Source organism: Drosophila persimilis, unplaced genomic scaffold (assembly GCF_003286085.1).
Source record: "Drosophila persimilis strain 14011-0111.01,24,50 unplaced genomic scaffold, DperRS2 tig00000191-arrow-pilon, whole genome shotgun sequence".
NCBI lineage: Eukaryota > Metazoa > Arthropoda > Insecta > Diptera > Drosophilidae > Drosophila > Drosophila persimilis.
Genome location: NW_020825298.1, coordinates 7720342 through 7740530, shown reverse-complemented (window position 1 = coordinate 7740530; position 20189 = coordinate 7720342). Strand labels below are relative to the sequence as shown.

General features: G+C 42.1%; 2 protein-coding genes across 4 annotated transcripts; both read right to left on the bottom strand.

Annotated features, from left to right (window-relative positions):
* Positions 1 to 2301: 2301 nt before the first annotated feature.
* LOC6588898 (protein drumstick) lies at positions 2302 to 11448 on the bottom strand. 3 transcript variants are annotated; one of them, XM_026988563.1, is made up of 3 exons: positions 11328 to 11448; positions 4253 to 4991; positions 2302 to 2362 (listed from the first exon to the last, which is right to left on the bottom strand). In XM_026988563.1, exons 2-3 carry the CDS (start codon positions 4471 to 4473, stop codon positions 2317 to 2319), a joined length of 267 nt encoding a protein of 88 aa, XP_026844364.1. In that variant the 5' UTR covers positions 4474 to 4991; positions 11328 to 11448; the 3' UTR covers positions 2302 to 2316. The 3 variants fall into 3 exon arrangements, with proteins under 3 accessions (XP_026844364.1, XP_026844363.1, XP_002014983.1); XM_026988562.1 differs by lacking the exon at positions 11328 to 11448 and adding an exon at positions 10560 to 10839; XM_002014947.2 differs by lacking the exons at positions 2302 to 2362; positions 11328 to 11448 and adding exons at positions 2418 to 2972; positions 10560 to 10838.
* A 6201-nt stretch (positions 11449 to 17649) lies between these two features.
* LOC6588899 (intraflagellar transport protein 57 homolog) lies at positions 17650 to 19617 on the bottom strand. The gene is made up of 3 exons (XM_002014948.2): positions 19321 to 19617; positions 18502 to 19264; positions 17650 to 17996 (listed from the first exon to the last, which is right to left on the bottom strand). The coding sequence occupies exons 1-3, from the start codon at positions 19615 to 19617 to the stop codon at positions 17845 to 17847; spliced, it is 1212 nt and encodes a 403-aa protein (XP_002014984.1). The 3' UTR covers positions 17650 to 17844.
* Positions 19618 to 20189: the final 572 nt, after the last annotated feature.

Genomic DNA, 20189 nt, shown 5'->3' with positions numbered 1-20189 from the left:
CTCTGGCATTCGTTTCGCATTTGGAAACGCTTTCATTATAGCCCAGTCGAAGTGGGTTCTCGGTTCTGGGATCCTGCCGTGAGACGCGCTAACATTTAAATTTGTGGAAAATGAACCTCAGAGAGGGTCCTCCTCCTCCTCCTCCTCCTCATGCTCCGACTGCTTCCCGGGCAATGTTACGGCTTATCAAAACATAGTCAATATTTAATTAACACGAACGCAGCAAGCCAGCAAGGGGGACGCCTCGTTTCGCTTCGGACTTGAGTCATGGACGAGACGGAACGATGGCCCGAATGATTTATGATCTCTTATGTGAAATTTTCACTCTCCATCTCTTTCTGCTGTAGCTCTGTATCGGTTTCTGTTTCTGTATGTCCTTTTTCTTTCTGTTTACCAATTGCGCTCACCACGAATCAATGTGCGAGCCGACAAAGGAACAGTTGTTCTAAATAGTGTACTTAATTGTTGGTAAATACCCTCCTCGTACGCAGTGTTCGCCTAAATGCTGAGAAAATGAATTGATTATCGCATCCCGCACAGTAAACACTCATCCTAAACACACAATGAATACACTCTGGTGGTTTTTACTCTATTAAGATGATCCCAAAAGCACATGTAAATTTCCTCTCTTCACTTTGTTGAGTGGACACTGTAACTTCTCTTATTTTGTTCTACCATCAATCAACTGCGCATCAAATTAATTCCACCTCGTATTACAAAACCAACAATTAGCTGTAAATGCTCAAGAGTGAAGAGAGAGAGAGAGAGAGCGAGCCACAAGCTGCCTCCATTCTCTTGGTTGTTTGCTTACATGCAAAAACATGCAAAACACAGAGCGACAATAAGAAGAAGAATAAGAGGAGGAGAGGAAATTAAATTAAAGAAGTGCAGCTTTTGCAGGCCGACGCAAGGTGCACCAAATTAAGGTGGTGCCTTGCCCATAAATTCTCTTATCATAGATGCCAATAAGTACAGAATTCTTCTCGCCGCATGATGCAAATAGAGAAGCAGTGGCTACTAAAATAGAAGTACTACTTTGTTGCGCACCCTACTTAAAAATCACTTTTGGAAGAGGCATGGCAATCGACTTAGGCGAGAGAGTCTCCTGACAGCAGAAGAGATGCCCCCCAAGCGAAGTGAAACCTGATCTTTAACCCAAGAAGCTTGTTACCTCCACTCATAAAATCATAGAAAAATTCATAATTTAAGGCTTTTTTTGTTTTCTTTTAATTGTATAAATATGTTTATTTATTAACTTATTGTTTTGCTGTCTCTCTCTATGCATATAAGTACATTATTTGCGTTTATTTTTTAGCTGATTTATTGGTAAATAAAACAGAAAATTTCTAGAATTTTACACTGTCTGCATATTATAATTATTTTATATTTTTCATAATAAATTTAAATTGTATAAATAGCGGAAAAAACATGTACAATCTTATTGCCGGGCACTTACAAAAAGAAATAAAAAGAACAAAAACAATTTCGGGGTAATTTTTTGTTGAAATTTTTGTTTTGTTTTTGTGATTTTTTTTGTGCAAAATTTGTCTCATTTTTATTCATTTAAAATTTAAACTTAAACAAAACAATTGCATATCGTAATATTTATTTGATAATGTTTTTTTTTATTGTTTATTATTAATATTATTATTAATTTTATGTAATACATTTTCAACGTGTTTTATTTTCATTTTTCATTTTAAAATAAAAATACTTATGATTTAGGGGTGTGTTTGTGTGTGTGTTTTTTGTTGTATTATTATTAAGTTTTAATTAATTTCGTTATTCATAAAAATATAGCGAGGGGGCAGGGGGTAAATGTTCAATTTTTAAGGCAAGAGAATTGCAGCTGATTGTCGTTTGTATGTCTAAATGTTGCTAAGGGATTTTAAACCCTCTGTGAGTGTGGCTTTTGTGGCCGTTAGTACTGAAAGCGCAAGAAGCTCAAGCTTAATTGCACTTTCGTTGGCAACATAAACCACACTGGAGAAAGCTTCTTGCAACATGTTGCTGGAGTGTATGTGTATGTAGTTCTGATCAAGCGGTTAAGTGTTGCTTCCTTCCGGTTGTTGCTGTTGCTGTATTGGTTACTCCGACTGGGCGTTGCTATATCGGTTATTGTTGCTTTAGCGGTTAATGATGCTGTATAGGAATATCCTGCTTGGATCCTGTTGGATCCTTTAGGGGATGTTCGATCATCCCCGAATACTGCTGGATCGAGTGATTATATTGCTTGTTTAATGTTGCTTAAGCGAAAGCTCTAACGGTTATTGTTGCTAGGAATAAATGTTCCACTGATTCCTTTAGTGGTTTCTTTTACCTCCCATAACCACCACGCCCACAGGTGTCCTTGTGTAGATTTCTGCAAATATTTTGAAGAGAATTTTGTTGCTTCTTTTCTGTTCTGTTCTGTTCTGTTCTGTTGTGGCTGCTTTTGTTGTTGCTGTTGCTGTTGGTGTTGGTGGTGCTGCGCCTGCGCAACATTTTGTGAATGTTTTTTGTTGATGGATGTGGGGGGCGTGGCAAGTGCATTGAAGAGACCAAAGAAACCAAAAAAAAATCGAAATAGATAAAACCAACACCCAATCTAGCCATCCATTCATTCATTATAGTACACGATGCTGTGGCTTGTGTTGGACTTATTCTTAGAGTTTTTTATTTAATTTTTTTTGAGTGGTGCATGAAGAAGGCGGTGTGTGTGTGCTTGTTGCAGCTGTAGCTGTGGCTTTTGCTTTTACTTTTGCGGCTGTTGCTTCGTTTTGCTGTTCAGATCCCATTCAAATGGATATATAGTATATATAAGATATAGCTGTGATATTGCGTGCTGTTGTTGGTGCTGCGGTGCTTAGATATCGGGTTTACTTTATATATTGCTCTGTATGTGCGGTTTTTTATATATATATTTATATATATATATATATTGTATGTATATATATGGTATTTTAGCTTATCGCCAAACACACTGACTACATCTACAAATAGAAGAGAGAGAGAAAACAAGAAAAATATAGAGAATAATTCGTGATGTGGCAGAAGGTTGTGCGATAATTCAGTGAATAGAACAAATTACAATATTAATGATATATTAACAAAGCGATTCGGTGCTTTTCTGTCTACCCCCAAAATGGAATTGCGATTTCGGTTCTTTTATGGTTGGTTAGGTGTATGTGTATGTGAATGTGAGTGTGTGCTTTTGTGGGTGTGTGAGGTTGTATATATGTATGCGTGTAAGCTTTGTCTATAATTCGAGAGCTTTTGTCCGGAAACTACCTCAATTTTATGGCTTATGTCCTCAATAATTTATCGGATTGTTAGATTAAAGTTCTACCAAAATTGGTATTTCCTATTGGAAGCATTTGATAAAGAAATATGTGGATTTAAGGGTTGAAATTTCTCATTCAACCGATACCAAAAGGTTTTTATACTATTTTTACACTAATAAATATATGCCAGAGAGGCCAAGAGAGACTATGTAAAGACTTCTGACCTGTTGCCCCAACATAAATGGTGCTTTTCTCCACAAATTTTAAACATATTATTCATTCATTTATGATCCATTATAATAGTTAGAAATGATTTTTAATAATTAAATCATAGTTCTCATTAAAATATGATACTTTTTTGACTGTTTTCTTCGGTATTTAGCTATTTTTCAATTAGAGAGAATTACGCTCATTGAAAGGTGATTACTACATACATACATCTAGCTTTAGAACTTGATATATGAATAATCTGCCAGTGCAAAACGTTTCTTTATCAAAGTGCTTTTCCCTGGCGGCTATAAATAGCTCTGGTATATCTATCTTATATGCCATATCACAAATTTATTTCTTTTCACACTTAATTCTAAACATTTAAGGGTTTTTTATATCCAGTAATAGAACTTGAGCTATGAATAATCTGCCTAAGGCAAAACGTTTTCCCATGAAAGTGATTCCCACTGGCAATGAATATAGTAGATGTGTCTGGTATTCTGTCTATATCTGTGAATATATAATGATGAATACACCTATGTTTCCACCTATATAACTGTGGATGTATTACGAATGCTTGTTTGTTCTTGACCAACACCGAAAAGAAGGGATTCTGATCCATGCACTTAAACCTTAGATATACCAGGCATGTACTATTTGTGTGTGTGAATGTATATACAACCCCAAGGCACAACCCTGACTTGGATGCGTTTGAATTGGAAGGTCTAAGGGGTCAGGTCAGGTCAGGGGGTAGGGTAGGGTAGGATGTTAAGACTCACCTGTGCTGGCGAAGATTATCACGCTGCTTGAAGTACTTGCCGCAGACCTCGCACGAGTATGTGATCTCCGGCGATTTGTGGGTGCGCTCGTGGATCATCAGGTTGTATGGCTTGGTGAAACGCCGCTGGCAGTACTTGCAAATGAACTCGCACTTCGGACGCATCTTGCGACGGAAGTCCGACCGGCAGTCATCGTTGTCGATTCGCATTACAGCAAACATTTTGACGGGCGGTATGTGCGCGGCTTCTCCCTCGGGGGCTTTTCGGTGGCTTTTTCGGCGGAGTATACACTCGCTGTACTCACTGCTCTCTCTCTCTGTGCTCTGGGCTCTCTTTCTCTCCGACTCGCTCTCTTTCCCAACCAACAAATGGGGGACTTGCTTGCTCGTTCTCTCTCTCGCTCTCTCTCTGTCTGTCAGTGGGGGAGTTGCCGTGTGTTGTGTGTTTTGTGTTTGGGGGAGCTTTTGCTCGGTGTACACTCTCTTTCGTTTAATCGCTATCTCTCGCCAGATACCCAGATAACACCGTTAATTGCGGTGAGTGTTGCCAGTTGGTTGGTTTTTTCCTGGTGAAATGCGGCAACGATGCTTCTGTCCAACTATCTTATTTTTTTTTTCTGCTGCTGCTGCCGCTGCTCTATCTGTGATTTCTCCCTATGGTATTGTGGGCGTTTTGGGTGGGCCTTACTGCTGCTGCTGCTGTTGACTTTTTGGTTTATGGCGCACTTTAAGGCAAACACCTAAAAAACAGAGACAAAAATATAAAGTTAGCAACGCCTGCGACAACTTTTATGTGCCAATAAATTCAGACAGCTAAAATATACATATACACATATTGTATATTGTATATTCCATCCGACAAGTTGTCTGTGTCCGCTCGCAGCGGTGCTCACGCAACATGAAAATTTAAAATGACTCATTAACCAACCAGCAACCAAATCCGTGGCTGAAGCTCCGTGTTGACATTTACAAATCACCACAGATGCCCCACACTCATACCATTCCCTCCATGCCCCATACACCATATCCATGCCCAAGTCTCGGATGGTAACCTTCGACGGGCCATATAATAATTTGTCTTCAACGACACCCATCGATTGTTCACCGTTGTCTCTGTGTAGTGCTTTCGGCCCGGCCCGGCCCGGCTCGGTTCGGTTAGGGTAATGTACTTCACTGTACTTTACTTCCGCAAACACAATTGTTCAATTAGCTGTAGAGCAATCAGATGTTTGAGGCTGAAACTATCAGATAACATGAGCCCCCATGATAATGAAAGTATATTTAAATACAAGAACTTTACGCCACAATATACCAATATTCAGAGAGTTTCCTTAAGAGAAAGTCAACATATGGGTGTGCGAGAGATGATTCTCACATATGTATGTAAGGACAATATCATAGAAGGCAAGTATACCAATTTTTATAGAAATTCCCCAGAGAACAACCGAGTTCCTATTGGAAAGTACACCATAAAGGGCTTAGATCATAATAAAACCCCTACATTTTCGAATTGAAGGCAGTGACTGTTTTGCGTACCAATTTTGATGGAATTTTTATGAGCGCGAGCCGAGTTCCCACAGTATAAAATAGGATTAAATTTGGTAGTCTTGATGAAACAATTGTCGAAAAAAAAAGATTATCTACTCCACTTAGTATACAAATTTTGGCACAATTTCATCGATGGACAACCCAGTTCACTTGGTCAGTTCTTAGCATTTCTTATGAAACTGAGTCATAACAATAATTCACCCCATTGGGGCTACTCCCCCGTCGCGTTATAGCCAAGTACAGTTGCCAAATACGCCCTGTTCTTGGCCACTTCATTAAGGTGGCGCTGTAACAAGTTTATTTTTAATTGGCGCCTTGCGAAACCGAATGATATTTATGCCCAACGCTTCTCCATTGCGATTTCTCGATCCCTCGGTCCAGCGTCCGTGTCCTCGCGGTAGTTAACAACTGTTATTTTTTATGTAATTTTATTTTTGTCATTTCGGCGCCGCTGGATGGCAGTTTTTGTTCTTTTTAGGATATATATTTCTCAGATTTAGTATGTCTTTGCTTTTTCATTCGCTTGGGGTTTTGGGATTCGGATTCGAATTCGGGAATTTCTGTGCGAAACAAAAGGCAGCGCTGACTGGTAGCGACAAGCGTCTCGGCAAGGCCCGATTTCGATATTTATTTATATGTTATGGTGCATTCAGCTCGCAGCTGGAGCACTTTTTGGGTATGGGAACGGGTTCCCGATTCGGGATCGGGACCGGGATCGGGATTGGGTTCGGTTAGGGGAGCTAACGTTGACAACAAAAGCCAAACGTCACAGCGGGTGCTGCACCGGCCGCAGACGGTACGTAGTTATTGTCATTATAACATTAATGCCCACTAAACATATTCAAATTATAACACTGACTTTCCTGACTCTCTGACTCTCTGGATCTTTGTTTGTGTTGGTGGAAGAGGTCCAGGTCTCCGTCCCTGTCCTCGTACCCGTACCCGTGCCCGTACCCGGTTGGGTCCATGGCTGCTGGGTCGCTGATCGCATTGGTCATGTCTGTCTCCGTCTCCGTCTTCGTTTCGGTCCCCAGTCTCTCTTGGGGAACTCTCTGCGACTCCTCCAATGTTAATTTGTGTACACAATGTGGCGTCACATTGGCATTTTAACGCCGTTAATCATGCGACACAGGGCGCCTGCATAAGGCCATCCATTCGATATGGATTCTTTGACTCTGTTGCTTTGGTCTCGGATTTGGATTTGGATTTGGATGTGGCTTCGACTTTGGCTATGCTTTACTTTGGCTCCGACGTCTTTGGCTGGCTTTCAGCGTGGGCTTAAGTGGAGCAGCATTAGCCACGGGTTGCGGCTGGGGGTTAAGCACTCTATTTGGTCATTTGGATGAGTGGCTGAGTCGCAGATGACGATGGATGGAATTATCTGTAGTTGAAGATGACAGCGAATGGGGGGACAGTGCTGTAGAAAGTCAACTGAGCGAAATTTGAGCTCACAATTGAAGGCGAATCGAAGGTTAGGGTTAGGGTTAGGAATAGGGTTTTGGGACTATCCCAGCCATATACATAACTTTTAATGATCCAAAAATAGCTAAAGAATAAAGTTTAACAGTAACCCAGAAAAATGTCACTCCTTTTTTTTTAGACTCTTTTAAAAGCACCTCGGGAACTAGACCTTCAAAAAGATGTAGGAAAACCACCAACGAAAGCTTTTTAAATATTAAGAAAACCAAAGAATGTATCATATGTGCGTTGGACTAACCTTGCACATATCCTAGCTCATGTAACTTGGAAACTACATATATCTCAGAAAGAACCGAAAATTGCTCTTTTTAGCACAGACCAAATGTTGTTTTCAGATCATCATAATCTGTTGAAAATCCATCCAAACAGTCTTGGCAAAACATCACACAATCTTGCCAAAAACCATCTTAAAACCCAATGGGCGTTTCTTGGCACCTTCAGACGTCAGCAGCTGACGACGAGGCGATCTCCAACTGTTAGTATTTGGCAACTGCGAATCCGCTTAGCCGTAGAGCTACAGAGGCCACAAAACGAACACCCACAGATCGGATCCGGCCAAAAGAACTGCCCAAATATTGTATAATAAACTGTTGTCCAACGCAAAGATAATCCCATTAATCCGCACTGAAAATAATTAGTGTTGTGTACACTCAGGGAATCTTTCAGAGAGAGAGAGAGAGATAGAGTGATAGGAGAGAGACCTTTGCTCAAAAGATGGTTCACACAGCGTGATCCTGACTCTGCCTCCGACACATCCCGAGTCCCGAGTCCCAGTGAAGGGCATGCGAAAGGCGTTAATGCTGCGTGAAATTAGATTTGCAGCAGGGAAAGAGCAGGAGAACCAAATAAAAATGGCATGCAAGCGAAAGAGAGAGATAGAGAGAGATTATTCCATATCTGTGATGGGAAGAAGTGCAAAGTAAGTGCGACTGGAACAGCGCCTTCCACGAACCCACAGACAGAGTTACAGTTTAACACCCCGACAGAACCAGAGCCAGAACCAGAGACGGTACCAGAGTCAGAGATGAGATAAATGTACGAACGTAGCGGTACGAACGATAACCAGAGTGACACACACGTCGAAGGACCGACCGAGGGACATGGTCAAAAGCGATTACCACACTTCTCCTGTGATCCCTTTCACAAAACACTTCTCTCTTTTTTGGAGGCGGACAGTGAGTTGGCAAGGTGCCATTAAAAATTACAACCGAAAAGTGAAAAAAAATAAAAAATACAACGCAGGGAGAGATGACAATAAAGGGACAAAAGGCACCGAAACACACATTTGATACGAATCTAATTGTGCTAATGGCACAGAATTCTCGGGAAAAACACCCACACCGTCACCGAAGAAAAGAGGGATGGATGGAGAGCAGAACCAATATGTTGCCAGTGGAAACAATTAGGATATGTGGCAGTGCACTTCAAGTAGAACAAAAGGTGAATGCAACACACAAGAAAAGATGACCCCAAACAACATACCGCAACAGACAAAGGAAGAAGGATCTCTGGATGGATCTCTGGCTCTCACTCATCTGCTCTTCTCGCCAAAAAAAACGGGGAAGAATGGTAAAGAAAGTTGATTTCTTATGGATCTCACATCTCATATCTCTAAGACGATATGACAGTCGGTCAAAGTCAAGGAAGATTAGGTGCCAGCTGAAGTCCATTTACAGTAATCGTTTAGCTAATTAGACTCTAATTGATGAGGCACAGCGTGTGGTCTAGACGAGGTCACACACACACACCAGGCAGAAGGCCAGAAAACCAAAAAACCAAAAAACCAGAAAACCAGAAGGTTGAAAGTCAAGGAAGAAATGGGAAAAGAATGAAATATGCTCGTAAACGAACTATTCAGGAAAAGTCACAAAAAAATGTCCCTCTTAGTTCTGGAAACTTTTCAACAACTGTTCGAGCCATTCGACTCGACACTCATTGGTATTTCATAATCCAACGAAAGGCGAAAACTTAATGGCTATCAAACCTATGACTCACCATCTGGAAATTTGGCCAAGTCTGTTTGTCGATGATGAACAGATCATCGTTCAACATTCCTGGCGATGATTCGCTTTGGCTGGTGGTGTGTTGCCTTCTGTGATTAACCTTCTTCTCTAGGCTAGACCTTGTGTTAAGCCACAAGAAGTTTGCCTCGTTTCAGACTGACTCATCTGCTGGCCAAGCTTTCAATGGGGAAGATTTTGATTTGACCAATTGCCGACGGCTTTTGGTTGATTATATGTTTTTTGGGAGTTGCAGATAGGAATTTGATGGTTTATAGTTTTCTTATATATAAAACTAAGAACTTGTATAGATGCTTCTGAAGCTATTACGTTTTGTTATGACCTATTAAAGAGGAATATTGTTTGGGCTGACCGATGAAGTACTTAGGGATCCCAGCAAAAATTCAAAATTTTCTTATAGATCGTGAACGTTTCTTTGTTTTAAATATATCTCAAGTGGATACAGAAACGATTTTTGGATGAATCTGGTCAAAAATGATAGAGATATTTTCCCAAAATGATAAAAGCTTTTTTATTTAGAGTCCTTATGGAATATTTCTGATATTAAATTGTAGAAAATCTCTAAAAATTGTAAAAATATATCAGAGTCTTTAGAAATCTTTAAAAGGTTTTTAAGCATCCTGCTAAAAGAATGACAGACTTTTCTTTCCTAGGAAAAATGTGTCTTTTATTTAAAGATGAATTTCCAAGATTCAAAAGTCTTAGTTTTATAACTTTAATCCAATAAGTAGATGGGGAATATAAAAGAAAATTATCAATCCCAATAGGTATTCTACAATATCAGTAATGATGAAATTTGGTTCATCTTTATTTTCTCCCCTTGAATAGAAGTTTTTGTAAAAATGTATCTTCCGAATTGTAAAATTTTTGGTTTATTTTTAATCTCATAGAATCCAATTGGGATTTCGACTTGCTATCCGCCATTTTGGCAAATGGCGACACTTTCACACGCGCACACACAGACACAAGGCAAGGCACCGAAAAAAGCTCCATTTGCCACACGCACGCCATATTAGCATTAGACCAGCAGCTCTATCTCCGTCACGCACACACATTCCCAAAGAGAGGGAGCGAGAGAGAGAGAGGTAGAGAGAGAGTCACACGCACCCACATTACGTGGCTGTCCAATGAAAGAGCGTAAAACTGGTAGCCGAAGCAACAAGTGAAGACGGGGCATGCGGCAAAGGAAGGGGCAAGCAAGTGGCAGAACAAGAACGAGCGCCATTGCTACTGGAATTGAAATTCGAGAATAAAACTTACCCAATGGGAGAGAGCGGAAATGTTACGATGCTGTTCTGCGGTGCTGCTGCTGGGAAACAAACGGGTGGAATGGAATGTTGTGGAAACTGGAAACTGGAATTACGCGACGGCTGTTGGAATCCGTCTGTGTCGTGGCTGTGTCGGGGCTTTGCTCGTACGAGAGTCACGTACTTAACGATGTTGTGGTATTTCTATGGGATCTGATCTGTCTTGGGGATAGATAGATCGCTGGCCTGGCTGATGGCTGATCTCTTTCGGGAGGTGCTCGTACTCGCGAAGGAACTGAGGGAACTACGCACTGCGCGGCACAAAGTTGAATGAATGAATGAATAACTGAAAGAAATAGTAGTCAACGCTGTTGCTGCTGCTGCCTGCTGCTGCTTGCTGCTGCCTGCTGCTGTCTGCTGACGTCGCTGCCGGCGTCGCTGCTGGCAAGTGAGGAAGGCGACGCAGAAGCAGAAGCAGCAGCAGCAACAATCGCTCTGTCTCTGTCTCTGTCGGAGCGAGTGAGTCAGAGCATAAAATACCAGTAGTCCCGAAGCGGGTTCGGGTAAAAGAAGAAACAAAAAAAAAACTTCGTGCTACTGCGCATGCGCAACACTTAAGCCGTCCCGCTCTCGCGCAGGGCTCCAATCTTCGGGTTTTAGTGTTGTAGTTGTATGCGTGCGTAAGAGAGGAAGCTCTCTTTCGAAAAAGGGGTAACGGTCACAAAACAGTAGCCACAAAATGGCTACAATTCTAAGAGCAACAAAATGGCGGTGCGCTTACCTATGCTACGTCGTTCTATATAGCTCCTGCTCTGCTCTTTCCAGATATTTCTTATTGATATTGTACTATATATATTCCACAGATCGCTTGCACCGTATGGCCTTTGTAGCAAGAGAGACCTCGGTTGCCACGACGGTAATATTATTAATAAAATATATTTCACTTCCGAACGCTTCTGTGCGCGAGAGTCAACTGCAAAGTTACGATCGAAACTTCAGGCTTGATGGGTTGTAGCTTTTTGTATTTTTTTACCTTATTTTTTTGTTATTTTTTGTTGCTCACTCTCACTCTCCCTCCCGCTCTCTCGGCTGTATGTGCACTGGCTCTGTCCCGCTCTAACCTTACCGCCTCTGAGCGTAAAACAAGTTTTGAGTGCGACTGCTGATTGGTTGGGTCCAGCGATTGAGCTCAAGAGCGAGTGCCGACCGAGTGAGAAAGCGTGTCTGTGCCGCTTGTGCCACGCTCTCCGTTGAGTGTTTTCTGGGGCGTTACATGATTTGACTGTTAATTAGGTTTAAGTAAGGCAACATTTCAATTAAGCACAGCGCCTTAATGAGAGAAAGGTGAGAGCTTTTAATGGCTTAAGCACTCTCCCTCTCTCTCATCGCAACGGTAGCCAGCTCTCTTTCTGCTCTCTCTGCAAACTTTCTTTCACTTAGTGACTAGTGGGCGTGTCCTATTTTGTGGCGCTTTGGGCGGCGCTCTGAAGCCTGTCAAGAGAGCAGCGCAACCGTATTACGCAGTTTCTTTCTTTCCCTGTCTCTTTCTCTCTCTCTGTCTGTCTCTCTTTTGGCTGGTCTTCTTCTGCTTTCAGCTCCATTTTGTTCATATGTGTGGGAAACTTTTCGTTCCTTTTGGCTTTTGCCGCCTTTTGCCCTGTGTGTGGCCTCTTTTGTAGATTGTCTGTTTGTCTTTATCTTTCTATAGATATAGATTCTCCCCCTTGCTCTGCCCCGTCTCCTCTGTCGCAGTGATTTCTCAATGGAATCTCTCATTCACAAAAATATTTCATTAATTTTTTACATCTGTTTGTTTTTGGGGCTCTTTTTGCTGTTTTTAATCAAGTGTTTCGCCAAAAAAGGACTTGCTGGCCAATTTTTTAATTAAGTTTTCGCCTTTCGACATCCAAGCATCAATAAAGTTTAACAAATTATCTCTGTCTCACTGGTCCCTCCATCTCATTGTCTCTCACTCTCCGTTTTTGGGCATTTTTAAGTGCAATCTGTTGGCGGGGTATTCAATGGAGCTCCAACTCCATTTGATGGCTTCATTTTTTTGGTTTTGCTTTTGTTTTTGTGTCAAATTTGCATATTTTAAATGGGCAATCACGAGTCTCGTCTCCTAAAGGAGACGCTCCAACAATTGTGAGGAGCTTCCTTATGGAGGCGAAACTAATTATGAAACGTCAACAGATAAAACTCCACAAAAAAAAAATCAGAAATGAAAAATCAGCTTGAAGACTTCGGGGGTGAAAAAAATATATTAAAAATATCAAAGATGTGTATATGGTATAATAAGAAGAACTCGATGCACAAAATGTTTGAAAATATCATCTGAAATATTCTACATGGCTCTTCAAGGCCCTCCCATCAGTTTTCTTTTCATTTTGACTCACCTCAAAAGTCTTTCCAATGTTCTTTTAACCCATTTGAACTGCTATCCATCATCCGTCTATCAAATGCCCTCTCAAAGACCCTTCAAAACCCATTCAAATGGACTACCCTTCTAGAGCGAATGATTCAAATGACTTGCCACAACTTTCTCAATGACCAAATCAACCTCAAAGAAGACAATCTACAGCCCCAGCAGACACAGACACAGACAGTGCACAAAAAAGTATTAAATTTCATTAATTGCCAAAATTAAAAAGGCAAACAAAATCAGGCAGGCAACAGGCAATGGCACAACAAAAACACAAACAAAAAGATTGGTGAAAAATTAAAAATTCATACGGCAGCGATGCGGTCACATAAATTTTAGAGGAGCAGACAGCAGGCAGATGCAAAAAAATTATAATAAATATATGTGCGAATACACGGAAAGAAATTATACTCGATATTGATGGGAAATGTGATGCCTAAAATTGGTTTTGCTCATAAAAGGATTAACAACAAAATTCAGATTATAAACGTACATAGACCCTGCGTGATACAACATTTACTCCCATTTGTTACCATACTTTTTCTGTCTGTGTAAGTGCGAATCTGTTGAAGAAGCACCACCAAGCAAATGCTAAAGACGTGGGCGTTCAATGGGCTCTGATCTTTTTGTTTGGGGTTTTTTTATATTTTGGTTAATAATAATGAAACTGGACCGCAGCCACCGCAGTAAGGCGTTGTCAACAGTTGGAGATGATGATACCCGATGATGACGACGAGACCTGGCTCTTGGATCTGGGCCTCCATCTTCATTTGGCACACGGTAGTTGTCTCAGTTGTCATTTAGCCGGAGTTCTCTCATTCAAGGTGTACTGGAAAATCATTCGAAGCTAACAGAAGAGGTCTTTCTCAGTGTCGTGACTTGATTTATTTTGGCCCACACTTGGGCCCAGACTTGGAGACTTGGTTTATACATAAATTTGAATTATGGTACGCTGGCTCGTAAATTCGTTGGATGATGTTTCTATTTTAACAGTTAGTCGGAGCTAGGAACCGACCGAGCAACCGAACGATCTATCAATGAACTCGCAGCTGAATGAACTGCCCCGAAACCTGAACACCGTCCATTCGCATTCGATTGATCGAATCGAATCGAATCGAATCCCTCATTTGATATGCAGTTTCGATCTTCAGTTTGTATGCTAATTTCCTGTCCGTTCGGTTTTCAGTTTCAGTTTTTAGATATCCATTGTGTTCGCCTTTTCAGTTGGTTTTTGTTTGTATTTTTTATTTAATTTTAATTTTTATTTCGTAAATTTTAAATTTGTTGTCACTTCTGTGGGAGCAGCAAAAGGTTTTTCCACTCTCCACCGACTGACGACTGGATTTCGATCGCTGTTGCTCGTTTTTAGTTTTTTTTTGTTTTGCTTTTTTTTATTATAATTGGGTGCGGTTCGGTGTGGTTCGGTAGTGTTTCTGCAGAACTCTATGAATCGACGCTATTGTTCAGATATACGAAACACACACACAGCTCTTTTTTGTGCGGCAGCAGCCATAGAAATTAATAAAATTTATGGTTTATTTGGAATTCTTGTTCGTTTTTTTCGGTCATTAATTCGCCATAAAGAAGTAGGCAAAGTGTGTGGCAAAAGCTTTTAGAGTCGAATGACAGGGGAGAAGCTGTAGCTGTTCATTGGGTGTATTTTTCGAATGATAACTCTATTGGGAGCAGAGTTACGATCGTATAACTTGGTGTGGATTGGTTTTTAGTGCAGATTTCTCTCTTTTTGTGTACTTTTATTGCAGTAAAAGGTGCTGGCCGTAAAATGAGACCAGTGTTCATTACAATTTTCATCAAAAGTGTACTTTAAGTTAAGAATCCTGAGATACCCCGTACGTTAAACATCTCATTTAACACATAATCCCTTTTGCACTTGTTTTCATTCATTCTTAAGCATCCCCATCAAAAACTAACCAACGTACCCCGGCTCCCATAACACTTATCGCTGAACAATTTATCTGAAAAGGTGTCAACCCATGTCTTCTAGATTACTATATGGCATACCCTCCAACTCTGCCATCCCCATCCTCTCTTTTGTGTTTAAAAACCTGTAAATTGTCCTATTTTCATGGGAAGACAATCGCCCGTCTATACAAATTACCAGCCCACATCTTTTGTGAGAGTTTTCACTTTGATTCGAACTGATTTACGATCGACTTGGTTCTTTGGTGGTGTCCTAAGCGCCACATGAACTTCCGTTCCATTCCATTTGAGAGAGAGGTGAGGTGAGGTGTCGCCCGCGTGGGTGTCTCTCTGTCAAACCAGAAACATCGAATTCAATTCGGAATTAATAGTAGAGGGTATCCCATGAGACACCGAATACCGAATACGAGACCGAAAAATGTTTTATTACATTGATTTGCATTTAAATCGATGTTGGCGGCGGCGTCATTCATTCTGTTCGAGTGGGGATTGCGATTGGGATTGGGATTGGGGTTGGTGGGATAGACCGATGATTACGGGCCCAGCGAGCGGTCAAAATGTTGACAATGATCCCCGGTATCCCACACCAAGATCGGCTGGAAGTCGGAATCAGAATCGGTCTTGGACTTGGGATCCCAATCGAAAAACTTGGAAGTTTTCAATGAATTTGTCTGTTTCTTTGTGGTTCTTTCCTTGCGATGATCGTCTTTTGTGTTTGGTTCTTCTTTAGTCTGATCTTCTGCTAGTTTTCCTTACCTCAACTCTCTTCTGCTGCTTCTTTGATTTCTAATTCTTTTTTTCCTCTCCTCTTCTCCTGCTTCTTGCGCTCATTCCTATTCGGTCATGAATGAACGCGTCGAAGTTTCTATCCTTTCAAACTGAAACTTTTTCTCTTTGTATATTAGATCATAAATTATTGGATCTTTTGCATACAATATATGACAAAACAAATAATATTCGTTCTTTTTCTGGTTCCTTTTTGTTTTTGTTTTTGGGGTATGTCGTGCTTCCAGTAGCCACCCCGCTGTGCACCCATACCGTCCCTGCCCCTCTGTTTAGGCAAAATTTATTAGTTTTTTCATTTTTATTGAGAAATTACAAAGAGTCGAGGGCGAGGGGAGGAAGAGAAGAAGGAAGTAAGGAATCTCTGGGGAGTAGGTGGCGCCTGGCTTTAGAGGATTAGAGACAAGCGCTTACTCACTCGCACAAAGAGGCTGAAGGAAAGAGAGCACGGAAGAGGAAAGGAGAGAGATTCGGATTGAGAGAGGGAGACAAGCAGACCCATACAGAAAAAAGAGAGAGAGAGCGATCGATCCCCCTCACGATTTATGCCCACAAAATGCTTTAGGGCACAACATATTTCTGTTCATTCAAAGTAAAGTCGAAATCGGGCAACAGGTTTATCTTTTTGTTCCCCATACCCCATCTCCTACCCTACCCCCCCGCCCGTAAACAATGAGCAAATGAAACTCTTCGGCAAAGCACTCGCTCTGGTCGCCCAACAACAACATCGAGAGCAGCAGCTGCCTGCCTCCCACCAAGTGCTCCCGAAGCTTGGAACTCTCAGACGAGCCGAAGCTTGGAGCCGAAGTCCCAGCCACTCGTTCCACGTTCCACTCAGTGGAATGGCATCCGAATCCTACCGTGGGAAATGAACAGTAGTCGTTTCGCTGAGGCTTTTTGCCAGCAGCAGCAGGCAGCCAGTTTGCTGACGTTCCACCTCCTCTTCCTCCACTTCCTTCTTCCTCTTTCTCTTCTTCTGTTGCTGTGTTTGAGCTTTTCGCAATTTCTCTGCAGCGTTTTGTTTTTGGCTTCGTCGTCGGCGCATATCAAATAAGCCTAATAATAATGCAATTTATGTAAAAGAGAGAAAGATAGAGTGGAAAGAAGAGGAAGAGAGATGTCTGCTCTATTTTGAGGAGGGACAGAGAGAGAGCTACAGAGAGCTAAGTTAGGAATAATATCAATTGGATTTCCACGAGCAGTGGTTTTCATGCATTAATTCCTGATCTTTAAAGACTTTAAAGATCCCAGAATGTTGGAAAATCCTGCTTTTGCAGATGACAACGGCTAGCCAGGATCCTCTTGTTCCACTTCAAGGAAGCTTTCACTGTATCGAAATACAATTTTTTATTTTGGCTGGGAAAATCCTGTAACCTCCGCTTGTTTTCCCATTTGTGTGTTGCCGTTTAGGGAAAAACCTTTTAGCACCTACCTCTGGCAGGCCGCAGCGAAAATCACAACAAGTTGCGGGCCAAACCCCGCACTCTCCAAGCATCCCACTGTACACACTGTACACAGTGTCCCAGTCCCACTGTACACACTGTGTCCATACAGGCGGCTTATCAGTGCGAGTGGGCAAACAAAGGATGCGCGTGCGGGGCAGGCAACACCTTCCCTTCTGGATTCCGGGTTTCCAAGGCTCTCGACAGCGGCGGCGGCGGCGGTTCTCTGTCAAGTAGTACGTGCGCAATGGACGATAGTGCAACAACTAGCTCTCCCTTGCTCACTCTCACCTCACCGTTATCTTTGATCGTAAAGGATCTCGCGCGCATGCGCATGCGTATATTTGTTGAAGGAGCAGATAACAAAGAGGTGATAATTGACCGCCCTATTGGCCTTTGCAACCAATTACGATACTTATCAGCGCGCGGCAATCAAATTAAACACAGTCCCCGAACGATTCTCGGGCGGTGCATCGCTGGTGGTCCCACCCCCTCTACCACTCTCTATCCCTCTCTCTCTCTCTCTCTTACAATGGATCACTAATCGCTGGCCAGATCGAACGTAAACGAGAGCAGCGCCGCACACACCCATTCCCAAGGTGTGAAAAATACCTAAGCCAGGCTCCAGGACGGGGTTTTTTGTGTAAGGAAAGTATGGACTGTATGGAATGTATGGTTAGAGTACGCTAAGCAGCCGCATTATCATTTTATCAGTTGTTTGCCTGGTCACCGGCCTGGCTCTGGGTCTGGCGCACCACTGTTTCCTGATCGTGGGCATGCACCAGGAGGGCCACCTCCAGATTCAGTTGCGCAATGTCCTCCTTTAGTTTGACGATCGATTTCTTGATCTGCTGCACGGAACCTGGAATGAAAGTGGGATTAGTATGCATCGTGGGCGGTTTACAACGGGGGTATTAGAGCTGTGATTCAGAATCATGGATCGCAAATAGTGGAACTCTTATCGAGCGCAAGAAATCGGAGCAGATTGCAGCAGTGTGAAAAGTAGATGTGTGAAATAAGGTATGTTTGCTTGAACACATTCATTCCGATATTCAGTATGGTACCCTTTGATATCTTATGATACTCTTGTATACAATTTATGGTAAGATATTCGTTACAAGATTAGATTTTATGCCATTTTTTATAAGATATTTGACAGCTAATCGAATTAATTCCTATGAAATTAAATTAAAAGATTCTATTCTTCAGCTCAAATCAATTCTCAGGATACTAATCATCTGTATACTAATATAGCAATATCGAAATATATTTCGATCTTCATTTGTCGTTTTTAAACTATATTCAGCAGGTATTTCACGATACTCTGATTGGCCTTCTACAAAACTCAAAAGCTATTCCATACTCACTTCCATCGGACATGACCTGGCCGCGTCGTTCCATTTCCTCCTTCTTGAGCTCCTGCTCCAGCATCACCTCATTCAACTGTGCCAACTGCTTCTCAGAGTCCGCCTGCACTTGGTTTTGCGCATACTGGATGGTGGATAGCTCAATGGAGAGCTCCTTGAACTGTTGGATCAGGGGCTGCAGCTCGTTGTTCAGATGCTTCTCGCGGCTCTCCACCTTCTCCAGGCTGAAGGTGAACTCGCTGTGCAGCTTCTTCAGCTGCGCCTGTGTGGTCTCCGAGGACTCGTTTATGCTGGTCTTGAATGCATCCATCTGGGTGAGGTGGGTGCGCCAATCGCGAGCGTCCGCCTTTACGAAGACCTTCAGATGCGGCAGCACGCGCTCGAGTTCGAGGCGCCACTCCTGATGGTCGCTGAGACGGGCGTCAAGATCTTGGGCCTGCTCGTCGAGGGCCACATCGCCGATGGACTTCTTCTGGGGGCGATTTAGCCAGTTTAGTTGTCTGAAATTGTGGGCCTCCAGCTCCAGGTCGCTGTCGTCACTGAGGCCGGCGGCGTTCTGTTCGTCCTCAAGCTTTTCCAGTATGATTTCGGCATTGTCCTCCAGATAGTCACCCAGGAACTCCTCCTCTTGCATTTTCTGAACACGCTGATATCCCACTTTGGCCACTTTGCAGGCCTGCGTAGAGAGTATGTCCAGGACATTGAGGCAGATAGGTCCTGCGCCACGAATCAGTTTATTGGGCGGAAAGTCCACAGGGACATCCTGCAAAGAAGCAACGTTTACGAAATGGATACTCCTTCGCCTTTCCGTCAACTTACGATCTCTTCCAGCATTTGAATGATGTTAGCAGCGACCGTATTCGGATCATCGTATTCCTGGGGTCGCTCCATGTCCTTGCCGAGCTTCTTGCAGAGCCACCAGCAGATCAGGGTGAACATGTAGAACTGCTCCCCCGGATTGGTGGCCTTCACAAAGTAGAACCGCGACAGGGGCTTCAGCTTGAACTCTTTAAGCAAATGTTTTTCGTAGTTGAGTAATTTCAGTTTTTCCAACAAGTCATCCGATTGGAAGCTCTGCAGCTGTTGAGTTTTTTCCGGTCCATCATCTTGCTGCATTTTGGCTGTTAAATGTGGTATAAAACTTTCCTGAGTAATACTCTAATGGAAATTAAAAATATTTGTTTTGAAACGTAGGAAAGTTTCCATGGTAACCAGGGAGGCAAACATAGTGAAAGCGCAGGTGCCATGTGAATTAACAGAAATTTAAAAAATGGAAGCTGTTGAAAAATATTTAACTCTGATAAGAACTGTTAATTGTTATATTGCGGATAAATTCGATATTTTGTAGAACAAAGTTTAAATATTGCGCCTATCTTGGAGCGCTTCGCTTAACAGCACGTAAAATGTTAAAGCGCACCACTCATATCCAGTCGATAGTATCGATAGCCGAAGATGAATCGCGTAAGGCTCTCTTTGAGTCCCATTCCATACTTTTAGATTATGTACCTAAATTCCATACATTCCATACATGCAAGTACTTAAAAGTAATTAATCTTGTAGAAAATTCATTCATCAATCGTATGAAACTATGCGGGCATGGCTAAATGTTCTATATAGCTTGTAATATTCCACGGAATATCAAAAACGAGGAATATGTAAAATAGAACTTGAACTCATCAGTATATTTA

Excerpts from the sequence above, each read along its gene's own strand:
- LOC6588898 (XM_026988563.1), bottom strand. The coding sequence starts at position 4,473 with ATGTTTGCTGTAATGCGAATCGACAACGATGACTGCCGGTCGGACTTC. Across the intron at positions 2,363-4,252 it reads GATAATCTTCGCCAGCACAG|AAATCTACACAAGGACACCT; the intron begins GTGAGTCTTAAC and ends AAATATTTGCAG.
- LOC6588899 (XM_002014948.2), bottom strand. The coding sequence starts at position 19,617 with ATGCAGCAAGATGATGGACCGGAAAAAACTCAACAGCTGCAGAGCTTC. Across the intron at positions 19,265-19,320 it reads TTCAAATGCTGGAAGAGATC|GATGTCCCTGTGGACTTTCC; the intron begins GTAAGTTGACGG and ends GCTTCTTTGCAG. Across the intron at positions 17,997-18,501 it reads CCAGGTCATGTCCGATGGAA|GTTCCGTGCAGCAGATCAAG; the intron begins GTGAGTATGGAA and ends CTTTCATTCCAG.